A 13,717-nucleotide genomic window follows, 5' to 3' on the forward strand; every position below is an offset into this window, starting at 1 on the left:
CTATAATTTATTAGAGAGAGAAAATATATATATTTTTTAGATTTTTTTATATTTGATCTGGTAGCGTTTTTTTCTTTTTAATTAATTTTCTTTATTTAATTAATTAACTAAGATTAATTCAATTTTTTTAATGGCAATTGAATGTATTTTTTTTACACATTTTAAGGTCAGTTTCATATTTTGTATTTCCCAATTAATATAGTATGATTAATCAGAATAATTAACTGTTTTATTTATTTAAAATAATACTATTATTGTTTTGTTTGATATATAATTGTTTAATTTAACTGATTGTTTATTTTCAGTGTATACAGTTTAATGATTGATTTTCTATTTTTTTTTATCTTGGAACACATATATAGAAAAGAAAGTTGCTATTAATAAGTAATTTAAGTAGAATTAATTAGTTTCTATAAAAAATTAATTTTGTCAATTTACCATATTTTACTTATTGCTTTTAGTGCAATTTTTAGGGACTAAAATGTTAAATAAGCAAAATTAAAAAGGTAAAATCCAAAATGTATTTCAAAAATGTATATATATATTTTAAATTAGAACCCTCAATGCTCATCAAATAAGGAAAGAATTTAATCTCAAGTACTACAAAAAAGAAAAAATTATGGAAAATTTCGATTTTTTTTTCTTTCTCAAGTACTACAAAAATAAAGGGATCACACATAAACACACAAGAAATATTATAAGAACAATAACTAATACATAGGGTTGGCGTAAGATAGCCATCACACCTTAACTAAGGAAAAAAAAAACCCCAATTTACCAAAAACAACTCACCATAACAAATTAACCAAACCCGAAGTAAAAAAGATTATTGTCGTCAAACAATTACAAAGAGTTGTGATTTTTTTTTTTTTTAATTCAATTCTAATAAAATGATCTAAACTTATATATTCGACCTTGCAAAATAAAATTCTCCTCAAATGAAACCCTCTTTCTAGAAGGTCTTGATATATTATGGCTTGTGAGGAGGACATTGGTAGCATTTGGTAAAGAGACCAAAAGTGTCGATCTGGCGAACAAAGTTGACCATACTTGCCCATCCTCCGAACCCAAATCCAACGACGAATACCCAAACCACCACGAATATGTTTATGCAGTAAGTCCCCATCCATCCTCCCACCATTCTCGGCGGCCTTTCCACCGCATTCTATCAAAGTTATCAAAATTAACATTTTTAACATAAACTTTAAAATTATCTAATAAACTTTTATATAGTATGGTTAAAAATAAACTACACATTTTTGTAACCTTATTCTTAAAATTTTAGTATGTAACTCTTTATGCAATAAAATAAAATAAAATGACATGTTTTGGAAGACGGAAAAGTATCTAACCTCTCTGGAAGGAGCAGGAGCAAAAGTAAGCATATGTGCCAGTGCTGGTATGATGTAGACAGTGAAACTAACTAAGAGAGATCCGACCGCAGAATTGATTGGTCCGAAAAAGGGAAAGATAATCGCTAAGAACCATATGGGCACAACCACGGGTAATCTAGCCATGGCTCTTTTGAACATGCTCTTCGTCTCGTGCACACCTATCAATTTCTCCCACACAAAATATAACGGTGTAGATGCAAATCCGAACGTTATGAACTGATGAATAAGCATGAGGATCACCGCCGTGTCTCTAAAACCGGACTTAGGGAGGAGAGAAAGTGCATTGGAATGAGTTAGCAACTGATCGCCAAACGCCCAATAAACCGCAGACGCGGATGGTAGCGTTAGCGTTAGTACATATATAGTCGCTAGTAGATATATCGCCTTGAACTTTTGCGGTTTCCACATCGCGTGCATTATCTCCCTAGATAAAACATATTTTTTAGTATATATATATATATATAATTAATAAAAGTTCAGGAATTCTAGTTTTATGAAAAGAAAAAAAAAGTGTTTACACAGTGACGGCGTGGCCACCGAAGGTGTAGAGAATGTTGGTGGCTCCGGTGAAGTAAAGCACCATTGTGGTTGGACCCGAGTGTTTCACATCCTCAGCCTTTAATTATTAAAAAGGTTAATCTTAATTAATAACAGTAACCAAGACTATATATTATAGAAAGTATACAAGACTTAAAAAATCCAATTGACCTGGCCGTGAAGGAGAGAAGCAATGGTGAGATACCAAGAAGTGTACGTGGTCATAGCGAGTCCGAGGAATGACCAAATTCTATAATTGTGGAAGGAAGGAATAAAAACAGTTGTTGCACAACACGCGCCAAATATGTATGTCCATGTCCTCTTGTCCAATTTGTCATTAATATAATATATATTGCTACAAAATCATTGTTATATTATTAATAAACTTCCCAATATGGAAAAAAACATATAATAATCAAGATATAATGGAATCGAAATATTAATTAATTTACCTGGCACAAGCAATGAGTTGAATAACGGATCCAAAGAGAAGAAAAGTGCAATTAAAGAACAATCCAATGTTCCTCCAATGTTTCCCCAACAGTCCATCTAGCACCTCAAACCACTTTATAAAAAAACAAAACAGAAAGTTAAAATTTCCAATAATACCATAACACACTAGTCACAAGAATTAGAGGTGGAATAAAAACCTGAATAACGTGATTACGGAAATCGAATTTTTCTCGTTCTTTACGAGTTCGGTACTCTACGTAAAGAACACTAATGAGATAAGCAGTCCAGCTTCCCAATAATCCATAAAAGAGTTGAAACAAAATTCCCGACATCATCCCAAGTTGTGAGAACGAGTACGGTAAAGTCAATAGAACTTGCGCCACCTGCCATTATTATCACAGCTTAGAAAGACGACGATCACATTACAGACATAAATCTTGTAAATATATGTGTAAAGCATATGTACCTGATTTGAAGCACAACTAAACCAAGCATCGTAGACAGAACCTCCATGCCAGAAGAAGTTCGAAAGCTTTGTTTTAGCTGAAGATTTATTGTTACCACTTATGTTTTCTTCTTCTCTCTCCATTTCTAAGTAATTTCCTGCGACCACTGTCTCTATTTTCTCTGCCGCCATTTTTTTCCTTTCTTCTCTGAGTTCTCTCTCTCTCTCAGTTTCTTTAGCTTCTTTGCTTCCACTCTTTAAATAGATTAATGAAGATAACCATTAATTTTTAAAAAATAATTATTGTTTTTCTTATGGATTCTTTTTCCTCTGGAGGCAATTATTGAGTAACGAGTGTCGGGACAAAGCCTTTGGTCACAGCTGAAGTGGTGTCATGTAAATATTGGTTTATTATTGGTAGGTGACGGAGTTATATCACCTACTTGTCAGTGTTACTGTTTTCGGCGAGCGTGGATTGTTTTTTTAGTGGGCTTGTTTTGTCGTTGGGCTTATGGGCCAGATTTCTAAAGCATTACACGAGCGGGTAGGCCCGGTTTTAGATTGTTTATTTTATATTGACCCCGATAATATGCAAAATAAAGAGGGTTCACTAATCATAGATTTTTAAAGTTTAAAAGCAAAGAGTGAGAGTAGACTAATTGTAAATTGACAACAGAAGTGACGACAATGATGTTTTTGAAAAAGTTTAAAACTACTATTATCATTAACAATTATTTGAATCATGATGATTGTAGTAACAACTAGAACAATGAGTTAAACATAGTGGTCCTTTTTTTTTTGCGTAAGGATGTATAATAATCAAATTATATTTCTAAGTTTATATGTTTTGTCCGATTATATTGCATAGCTGTTAATTGGAACTTGAAATTACATAAATTTATGCCCCTGTCTACCATATTGTGCACCAGACATATCCAAAGTCCAAAAGCTTGATTTAGTTAAAAAGACAGGAAGGAAATAGTGATTTGTGAGGTAATCGAGGGTTGGAGATGGATCCAATGGAAAGAATGATGGCTAATCAGGTGGGATTAGTGCTTAACATAATTACCACACGTGTCTAGCTGTCTTAGCCTTATTTTAAATCTCACTCTCTTTTAAAAATTTCTCCTTTTCTAATTTCTATATATATCCACTATAGCTTTTGACAATGGATCGAATCGAATTATTAATGAGACGGCATCATCGATTTAAATCTTTATAGCTTTTTTAACCCGGCCAAAAATGTATGGCAGCGGAAAGAAAACTGCTCACCATTTTACATAAAATATACATATCAATATTATATAGTTTTTAAGTTTGGTTGGTGATATATTATACTTATAGTTTCCTTTTACTGTACCTATACGCTATTGTGTTATCTGTAATCCAACAACAAAAAATGAATTAATATTACCATCCCCAAATAGAGCAAAGATTTGATATCATCGGTGATAGTATTGGAAATTAGTGCAAGTGACTGATTATAACTTATAAGTATTCCTGAAATTAGTGCAAGTGACTGATAATCTTACTGGTGCATGTGTGGTGAATGGTGATATTTGTTTGGAGTTTATCTTCATTATAAAATCTGCTGACGAAAAAAACCATACACACTACACTATATATATTCTTTAACAGTGTGAGTGTGACGAAAAGAGAGAATAATACAAATTTATTGAAAAACAAACTGCAGAAATGGGCCGAAGAATGATCCATTTGAATTTGAAATCAATTAGCCATATGAGCCATCAAGTAGGCCTAGCTAAGTATATCATTAAGTGAAAGCCACATGGAAACTAATTATGGAAGGCTAACATACAAGAGGAAGACATAAAGATATACAAGACAACAAGAGAATCATCCAAATTTGCATGAACAAATAGAAGAAATTACTAGACAGATAAAATGCCACATATATCTACTATATAAATTTATTTGACATTGATTGTCAAAAAAAAAAATATTTATTTGACATTTCCATTATATTTTAAGTATATATATGTGTGTCCAACCAGAACTGCTGTATATATTAATCAAATAATAAGTATATATTATAAGTACTATATGATATCCCAACCTTTTGAACTTGACTACCTTAACCAAAACAGCATCCCGAAGAATACTTGCATGAAGCATCAGGAAAGGAATACCAATAACTAACTCTTTCCCAGATTCCAAAACAAAGAACCTCTTGTCTGAAAAATAGTAAATACGTACAGATAGTAACTTGGTTTGTGTGTTTAGACTATACTTAAAACGATTATTATATCTTGACATATAGACTCCCCATGCAAGTTATCCTCTCCTTTTTTCCCCTTAAAAAAGGCAATCTCACTTCATTAATTCTTCGTATAAACCGATCGAACTCTACATGATAATTTGATCGCTAAATCTTTTCCAGTAAAGATGCCAACTCGTTTCAGTTTGTCACCAAGGATCTTGTTACTCTTTCTCACGTTTTTATCAGGTAACCAATTCAAAACATTACATTACTTTGGACCGGTCAACGTCAGTCCTTGTCTAGATATTTTTTTTTGGGTTTAATCCTTGTCTAGATATTACTTAAGGGTTTTGATAACGATTAGAACTTGTGTGTATTATTCCAAAGGAACAAAATGGTCTGAATCAGCTCGAGTGTTCACGATCGTGAACTCATGCGACCAAAAGATCTGGCCGGCCATAACTCCCGGTGAAAACTTCAACGGCGGAGGATTCGAGCTCAAACCGGGTCAATCCATCGTGTTCACCGCACCAGTAGGCTGGTCAGGCAGAATTTGGGGACGAACCGGCTGCAAATTCGACTCAACCGGAACCGGAACCTGCGAAACCGGTTCATGCGGCTCAACCCTAAAATGCTCAGCCTCCGGAAAACCACCGGCTTCACTAGCCGAGTTCACATTAGCCGCAGTGGATTTCTACGACGTGAGCCTCGTCGACGGATTCAACCTCCCGATGGCGGTAACTCCGATGAACGGGAAAGGGAACTGCAGCGTGGCTGGTTGCGTCGCCGACCTGAGGCCACATTGTCCGTCGGAGCTCGCCGTTAAATCAAACGGAAAAGTGATATCGTGTAGGAGTGCTTGTGATGTGTTTGATAGAGATGAGTATTGTTGCAGAGGAGTTTATGGGAACCCCGTGGTGTGTCAACCAACATATTACTCAAAGATCTTCAAGCAAGCTTGTCCTACTGCTTATAGTTATGCGTATGATGATCCGACCAGTATCTTCACTTGTTCCGCCTCTGATTACATCATCTCTTTCTGTTCCTCCAGGTTTGCCTTAATTATAATTATGCCTAATTAATATACTTTTTTTGTTCTAAAAATACCCTTAAAAAAAAAAAAAAAAACCCTAAACACCATAAAAACCAAAAATTTTGTTTGTGTAAGGGGGGGGGGGGGTGTGTGTGGGGTGTAATAAACTTTGATTGTTGTTGTTTTGTATGTATAGGAAGAAGCCAGTGTGCACGTACCATGATAACAAGCTGGGATGCAGCAATGGATTTAAGACGATGACTGGGAGATTCTGGCTTGTATTGATATTTTCTCTTGTTGTTTTTAGCTAAGAATTTCGCGTCTCGTAATTTTAGATAAATAAGTTTTTTTTTTCTCTCGTGGAAAATTTCTCATTTGTTCATATTTAGATTTCATGTGTTGGTAAATGTAAGGTTTGAGTGTGATAGAAACACACATAATTGCAATCCAAAGTGTTAATTTAAAACTGCATGCAGGTCAAAATGTAATCGTACAATGATGGTCAAAACATGAAATTCTAAACTTCAGGTCAAAACTGCGAATTTTCTAAAAATCAGGATCATAATCTAAAGAAAACGATAAATACAGAGGTCAAAATGTAAAAACTCGTAATATAATAATAGATGGGCCAAAAATGGGCCCAAAGTGAAGTTCCACTTATGATAATAATTTAACTGGTTTACTCAAAGACTCGGAACCCTTTTGGACCTTTTTGGTGTATTGCGCGTCATCGAAACGCGAGGAAAACGAAGAAACGCCATTATCGCCGTGCTAATCTGATCTCCTCCCTCGTCGGGAAAAAATGGCTACTGGTGGAAAAGTCTCCTTCAAAGTCACTCTGACTTCGGATCCTAAGCTTCCTTTCAAAGTGTACGCTAATTCAGACACCTCATTGTTTAGATTTACGTTATTGGATTTGCCTTGTGATTGATCTCTGGGTTGTTTTTGTTTTCCGAATCAGTTTCAGCGTACCGGAGGGAGCTCCGTTTACGGCGGTTCTGAAATTCGCAGCAGAGGAGTTCAAGGTTCCTCCACAAACCAGCGCCATCATCACTAATGGTAGTAAATTAAACCCTTATTATATAGCATAATTCATATTGAGATCGATTCATCTTGGCCTTAGGAAATCGCATCACCAAGCATAATTGCGATCAGAGTTATTCGAATTCGAATTTGGGCCTTTTATTCATTTCAGCTATGTTGTCATATTTATGCATGTAACTCTCTTCTCTCCGCAATTTCTGTGTCTACAAAGTTTAAAAGTCAAAAGCTTTCTAGTGCCGGAAGATGAAGAAGAGGGAGTTGTATTGAATAGACTAAACATTGATTTTTAGGGGTGTGGTTTGGTCTATTGGTTTTGGCTGATTTTGTCATTAGGTTTTGGTTGTGATGTATCTGTATTATAATGTGTGCAGATGGGATCGGGATCAATCCTCAGCAGAGTGCAGGTATAATTTTCAATAGTGCTACTAAAACATTTGGATTGGTTGATTGCTTGTTTCTCTGCAGTTCTATATCTTTTAAGTCATTGGAATTCCCAGTTTTATTTTTGTTTGCAAATCTCCTTCAAAAGTTCTTAGAAGATCCTTAATGTCTTCTTCTTCTCATCTCTAGTAACTTGTAAGCTTATAAAGAGCTTAGTCTCTAAGTGACTTCAGTGTCCATAGGAATGCCAGATAACAACCTTTGATTAGATTTTATTTTATCGCACAGTCGGGTTTTGCTGTAATATTTCTCAGCTGTCCCGTTTAATGCTCAACTAAACAGAAGTGTGGTCATTACGGAAATCAAGCTTCTTCGTGGTCCACTATGATTTATCTTTTTCCTCTATAACTAGTAGTTTCTCGAATGTTAATGATATGAGTGATGGGCAGGAAACGTGTTCCTGAAGCATGGGTCTGAACTAAGACTGATCCCGCGTGATAGAGTTGGAGCTGCGTTTGTGATCATGGGGATCCATGAAGGTTGAAGCAATCAGTAAATCTCTGTTCCCATACCTTTTAAAAACATATAATAACCAACATATTTGGATTACATCCTTCTTTGAATAAATAATGTGTAATGCGCTTATACATCCTCTTACGGATTAAGTGAACTGGATTTGGTCCCCAAGTTTATATATATGCTTTTAGATAATGCGCACTAAAAAGAACTTGAATTGGTCTCTCTTACCATCTTGAAGCTTCCGATCTGATTAAGCTATGGGATCAAGCCCGTTGGATGAGTGTTTGCGCTTATATTTTATTGGATTAAAGTCCTGCTTTGTGGTTTATATATCAAAATAATTCTTCCATGAACAGCCTCAAATAAGAAGAATGAATGAATTGATTAGTGGAAGTCTGATTCTAAAAATCACGTTTGTTTTTTTTGTTTTGTTGACAATTATTATATAATCTTCATTAGGGTTTTGTTTTGGGCTCATAATTAAAGTTGTGGGGCTTTTGTTAATAATAGGCTCATGTAGGTTATAATAAAATAAATTTATTGTGTAGAAAAAAGGGAAAACTGATTGAGCAATTTCTTTTTTTCGATAATTACAAATAAGAATTTCCTTTTGTTGTTTCTTAGAAAAATAAGGATTCGGGATTTCCTATTTTTATTTTGCAACGTAAACACATCTGTTTATAAATACTCTCTCTCGTCAATCGTCATCACTTCCTTCTTATTTCTTCCCTGAGAGAGTGAGAAATCAAAAAATTTAAGTATCTGAGAGAGAGAGACTCTTCACTGAAAAAAAATTGAAGTTTCTCGAGAATTAGGGTTCCTGGAGGTTCGATCTACGGTCCGATAACGCGGCAGGGTTTTTATCGCTCATCAATCGGAGACGAGACGAGACCGTCCGATAGAAACAAACGATGGGAGAGGCTGCGTTTCGTACCATCGTCGAACGAAGCGATTCACTCATCTCCGACGCAGGCCGTCGTCTATCATTCCGGCTACGATCGCCTCTCTGGTTCCACTCTATCTCTCTCTCTGACTCTATATATATATATATATATATATCTGTGATTCTTCTATGCTTTGAGAGTGAATACGAAATCCTCTATTTTGTGGCCAAATCCTCTTCTCCATTGACTATATGACCTGATGATTTTGTTCTCTCTCTCACTCTCTCTCTCTCAGGTTCCGAGCCCAACACTGCAGTCAAGTAATGGCCAAGGGAGATGGCCTCGTTAGCCTTCGATCGGGCTCTTAATTAAGCTCTGTAGACTGTAGACCAGAGGTTTGCATTTTTACATCTTCGCATATAATTTGGTCTTATTCATCACCTCATCACCATCGTTGTTGTTTCGTGTTCAATTGCTCTGACTTCCTTTTTTTATCTGGTGGTGTTTCAGGATATCCGGTTCTTGGTGTGGGGTTTTACGGGCCAGAGCGTCGGGATCACAGGTTATGCTTTTTAATGGTTGTTACTTTGACGTTTGATTGAGCTTAATTCAGGTTATGCTTTTTAATGGTTGTTACTCTTGACGTTTGATTGAGCTTTATTCAGGTTATGCAACTGAATTCCATCTTTTTTCTTCTTGATGAATGGTCCAAGTGAGGATGGGAGGACCTTGTTGTTTCCATGGCGTATTTCTCTTAAACTACTCTCATCTTTTTACTTATTTGACTGATTCTAGATGGTTTTTCTTAATTTCATCTGTTGTTGATTGATTGTCTCACTAATTGCAGGGAAACGAGTGTCACAAACAGAGCTGCTAGCTAGCTTTACCAATCCATGAATGAGACCATGAGCAACATCCAAGAAGAAGAAGATGAAGAAGAACCCCTCCAGGTTTTGTTTCAATCATCCTTCACAATTGTTTAAGGTCAACTCTACTATTTTTAACCATTCTTGTGTGTTATTGCAGGATATAGTGCCGTGTTAGAACCAGTAGCTACAACACACAAAGCAAGCCTCAGGGAATAACAACTTTCTCCTACCTACCAAAGCAAGCACAGAGGTAACAAGGCCAGGTTCTATATCATTCTTTGTAAGATTGTATTGTTGTTAAGTGAGATCATGAGAGGCCACTCTAATTCGTTTTCTTCTTCTTCTTTTTGTTTATTCAGCACTAATCTCCGGGATGCGAACGTCTGAGCAGATTAGCTAGTCCGCTGAGAAATCCATCTGCACTCAAGCCAAACAAACCAGTCACAGTTATTCTCAAGCCAAAGGCATTCATCAGAAAAATGTTAAAAGGTACCTCACATTCTTAATCACCATTCTGTTACCCAAATATGGTTTCACGTTCCTCTTCTAATAGATTTTTTTTGTGTTTGTGTGTTGATGGCCTTACTCCAGGGAAACGAGTGTTAGAAAAACATAGCCGGCTAGAACAACCAAACCTGATTCAGCAAAATCAAGACACGTGGTAGCCAAATTGTTACAACATCATTCTACTCCACTCCATATCTCACTGCATGATTGAAACTCTTTCCTCCTCATCACTATTTTATGACCAAAGATGGGAAATTCCTCTTCTTGCTCTGTAAGTAATCTCAATATCCTCTGTATTTCTTTACTTCGTTCTGTTTCAAGTTTAATTAACTTCAAAGTGATTCTAGTGGTTGATGTTTTTTTTCTAATTTCATGTCTCGCTTGTCTCACTGACTGCAGGGCAGCGAGTGTTACAAACATAGCTGCTAGCTCTACCAATGCAGGAAGAAGAAGAACCCCTCAAGGTTTTGTTTCAAATCATCCATCACTATTGTTTAAGTTCAACTCTTATCTGATTTGATCGAGCAAGCTAGGGTTTCAAATCATCCATCACTATTACAAAGTCCTCTCTGCGCTACATCTTCAGGTAGTCTTCTTCCACTTAACCAATTTTTTCTATTTTTTTCTATATAAAGTGAAAAAAACATCTCTGTCTCTCTTTGATGCAGATCATGAGGAGCTTGGATTACTGTGTGGGAGGTTCAAAGTGAAAAAACAAACATTGTGGGAGCGTTTGATTTCTTAGTTTAACTTTCAGGTTGCCTCGCATCTTTACACCTTTTTCCCTATCAGTTGTTTAATTCAATATTGGCTATATTTTTACTGTTAAAAAAACATCTCTGTCTCTCTTTGATGCAGATCATGAGGAACTTGGATCACTGTGTGGGAGATTTAAAGTGAAAAAACAAACATTGGGAGCGTTTGATTTCTGAGTTTAACTTTCAGGTTGCCTCGCATCTTTACACCTTTTCCCCTATCAGTTATTTTATTCAATATTGGCTATATTTTTACTGTTCACAGTGTGATAAGCTAATGTTTTTCTTCGCTTGCGTTAGGTCGTGGAATGTCGAGAGTGTGAAGGAGGTACGTAGTTCCATTTTGTTAACTTTTCATCTACAGTATTCTCTGTTACCTCGTTGGTGGTTGCTTCTCTTTTCCTTGGAGGTATGGTCATTTTTTCTTCCCCTTTCTCTTTTACTCTTTCTGATTTCATGATTAGCATTTTTCTATGGTTTAAATGCTAATCACTTCTGTTTGGGAATTGGGATGTGTGTTTCTCTTTCTATGTGAATTTGAATGATGCATGTAGAAGTTCTGTTTAGACTTGTTTGCCTAGATTCCTTTCAAGTCTACAAGTTGTCTCCATGGGGCTTCCATCTTTTTGGGTTTATTTGTCTTGACGCCTTTGTCTATCTGTAATTTTCTTCTGATTGTTATATGTTTACTGGGTATTTTTAAGCTTTGATTTCCTCATTAGTTGTTGATCTCAATTGGTATGTTTCATTTTTGTTATTATTTCTCTTCTGTGTGTCTTTTAGCTGTATATCTTCATCCATCACTTGATTCTGTCCTTTGCAGTCTATTAGCAGTCAGATGAAAGAATGATCATAAGTTCCTTTTTTTTTTATATGCGTTTGTACTTCTTTTTTGTCCTTTTCAAGATGGATGTGTCTACTAACGTAGTTTTTGTATCGAATATATTGGTGTCTTTTAGGATTGTCTTTAGTATGAGCTCATCTTATGCAGAAAGCTAGACATATTCTTGTTACACAGGTTAACAGTAAGATTTGGACAGTGCCATTGGGGAGTCTTCAACATTATTTTGCCATGTTATTTTCTTGTGATTGAGTTTTATTTTTTTATAATATGCAGTGTTTAATCCTACTCTCATATGCTTTTGATGGTTGTTTAAATGCTAACCACTTCTGTTTGGGATGGTGTTTTCTCTTTCTATGTGAAATCATTATCTTCGTATAGGAATTTGAGTGATGCAAGTAGAACTTCTGTCTGGACTTGTTTGCCTAGATTCCTTTCAAGTCTACAGTTTGTCTCAAAAGCAATGAACTTGGGGATTCCATCTTTGGAACTTCTTCTTATTTACTTGTCTGTTTTCTTGTTGATTTAGATTGTGGAGGAATATTGATCGGTGGTGGCTTTGATTGACTGATTGTGTCACACGTTTTGACTTTTGTGTGAGATCCTTCTTAAAAAACAAACAGAGGAGGCAGACAGCATATGGGTACAGACTCTGAAGAATTTACAAACAGGTTTCAGAACTTCAATAGGAGGGCTTGCGAGTGGCAATCTGTTGTTATTTTTGCCTCAGAGTTCATCGTTGTAGCATTGTTGATTTTTAATCTCTTCTCAACTGGTAGCAATCAAATGCAGCAGACAATATACCAACCCCAAACTAAACATAATACTCTCTTCCTTACAGTTCAAAGGCAGTGTCAAAATTATTTATACATAAATCATTTGACTAAAATTGACTAAATCATTGACTAAAATTGAACTCCATAAGGCAGTTTATGTATAAATCATTGACTAAAATTGAACTCCATAATCAATTAGTTTCCTAATAAATTCAACAATTATTTATACATTTTATGACGAAACAATATTTAGATAGTTTACCTTAACCTTTGGTATATATTTTGTTACGATTAAGAAATAAGAAAATTATTTCACAAGTCTCTTTTGTTCAGCGATTCTATCATGGTAAGATGGTAGGTTTAATATTATCTTTAGTTTTGAGCGTATGAGTAAGAGTATATAACTATATATATATATATATATGCAGTCGGGTTTAGAAAATATTGTTTCAAGATGACCAGATTTAATTTGGTTTGCGTCGATTTTCTAGCTAACTTATAATTTGTTTCTGGTTTAGTTTGACCAATGAATACATTTAAGTTGAAATTGAAAGGAAGAAAAAACAAAAGGAAAGAATCGAGCATAGCCGTTAGGAAAAAAAAAAAAAAATTGGAAGAGGAAAATAGAAGAAAAAAAGAGAAATGGAAAAAGAGGAAATTATATATTACAACATGTCATCACATTGAAGCCTATTTGAAAAAATCATAATAAGCATATTAAAAAAAAGGAAATTGGAGAGACTAAAAGAGGAGATAGTTTAACCGACGATGTAGTTTTCATCTATAAAATAAGGCTCTCACTCTTCTTTTTTACCTCTAAATCACATCTTTCCTTTAGTTTTAGTTTTCTTCTAAGTTCCTCTCTCTCTCTCTCTCTGTACAACGGTCCGACTCGGAGCGTATTGTTTTTTTTTCTAACTCGTCTCTGTTTATTTCTGTCTTTCTAATCGATCATTGGATTTTCACTTTTGTTTTTTTTCTAGGGTTTGGTGGTTTCTAGCATAGCTTGTACAGTCTCTCGGAGCGTTACGGTGGTGGTGGTAACGCTCTTTCTAAAA

General features: G+C 35.3%; 3 protein-coding genes and 1 long non-coding RNA gene across 4 annotated transcripts; 3 read left to right on the top strand and 1 right to left on the bottom strand.

Annotated features, from left to right (window-relative positions):
* Positions 1-617: 617 nt before the first annotated feature.
* Positions 618-3,193, bottom strand: LOC104751663 (auxin transporter-like protein 3). The gene is made up of 7 exons (XM_010473663.3): positions 2,851-3,193; positions 2,582-2,767; positions 2,384-2,496; positions 2,103-2,286; positions 1,913-2,010; positions 1,353-1,818; positions 618-1,165 (listed from the first exon to the last, which is right to left on the bottom strand). The coding sequence occupies exons 1-7, from the start codon at positions 3,019-3,021 to the stop codon at positions 971-973; spliced, it is 1,413 nt and encodes a 470-aa protein (XP_010471965.1). The 5' UTR covers positions 3,022-3,193; the 3' UTR covers positions 618-970.
* A 1,872-nt stretch (positions 3,194-5,065) lies between these two features.
* Positions 5,066-6,549, top strand: LOC104751664 (pathogenesis-related thaumatin-like protein 3.5). The gene is made up of 3 exons (XM_010473664.3): positions 5,066-5,296; positions 5,438-6,101; positions 6,280-6,549. Exons 1-3 carry the CDS (start codon positions 5,236-5,238, stop codon positions 6,392-6,394), a joined length of 840 nt encoding a protein of 279 aa, XP_010471966.1. The 5' UTR covers positions 5,066-5,235; the 3' UTR covers positions 6,395-6,549.
* A 176-nt stretch (positions 6,550-6,725) lies between these two features.
* On the top strand, positions 6,726-8,219 carry LOC104751665 (ubiquitin-fold modifier 1). The gene is made up of 4 exons (XM_010473665.3): positions 6,726-6,953; positions 7,045-7,142; positions 7,499-7,531; positions 7,958-8,219. The coding sequence occupies exons 1-4, from the start codon at positions 6,886-6,888 to the stop codon at positions 8,050-8,052; spliced, it is 294 nt and encodes a 97-aa protein (XP_010471967.1). The 5' UTR covers positions 6,726-6,885; the 3' UTR covers positions 8,053-8,219.
* Positions 8,220-10,921: 2,702 nt separating this feature from the next.
* LOC147925905 (uncharacterized) lies at positions 10,922-12,772 on the top strand. The gene is made up of 4 exons (XR_015584896.1): positions 10,922-11,044; positions 11,146-11,232; positions 11,343-11,451; positions 12,413-12,772. It is a non-coding gene; the product is annotated as an uncharacterized LOC147925905 (long non-coding RNA).
* Positions 12,773-13,717: the final 945 nt, after the last annotated feature.

This window comes from Camelina sativa, chromosome 16, assembly GCF_030686135.1.
Source record: "Camelina sativa cultivar CO46 ecotype springtype chromosome 16, ASM3068613v1".
Taxonomy (NCBI): Eukaryota; Viridiplantae; Streptophyta; class Magnoliopsida; order Brassicales; family Brassicaceae; genus Camelina; species Camelina sativa.

Coding starts and splice junctions, on each gene's coding strand:
- LOC104751663 (XM_010473663.3), bottom strand. CDS start 3,021: ATGGCGGCAGAGAAAATAGAGACAGTGGTCGCAGGAAATTACTTAGAA. Junction 2,497..2,581: donor TCCGTAATCACGTTATTCAG/GTTTTTATTCCA, acceptor TTTTTTATAAAG/TGGTTTGAGGTGCTAGATGG. Junction 1,819..1,912: donor GGTGGCCACGCCGTCACTGT/GTAAACACTTTT, acceptor TGTTTTATCTAG/GGAGATAATGCACGCGATGT.
- LOC104751664 (XM_010473664.3), top strand. CDS start 5,236: ATGCCAACTCGTTTCAGTTTGTCACCAAGGATCTTGTTACTCTTTCTC. Junction 5,297..5,437: donor CTTTCTCACGTTTTTATCAG/GTAACCAATTCA, acceptor ATTATTCCAAAG/GAACAAAATGGTCTGAATCA. Junction 6,102..6,279: donor ATCTCTTTCTGTTCCTCCAG/GTTTGCCTTAAT, acceptor TTGTATGTATAG/GAAGAAGCCAGTGTGCACGT.
- LOC104751665 (XM_010473665.3), top strand. CDS start 6,886: ATGGCTACTGGTGGAAAAGTCTCCTTCAAAGTCACTCTGACTTCGGAT. Junction 6,954..7,044: donor CCTAAGCTTCCTTTCAAAGT/GTACGCTAATTC, acceptor TTTCCGAATCAG/TTTCAGCGTACCGGAGGGAG. Junction 7,532..7,957: donor CAATCCTCAGCAGAGTGCAG/GTATAATTTTCA, acceptor AGTGATGGGCAG/GAAACGTGTTCCTGAAGCAT.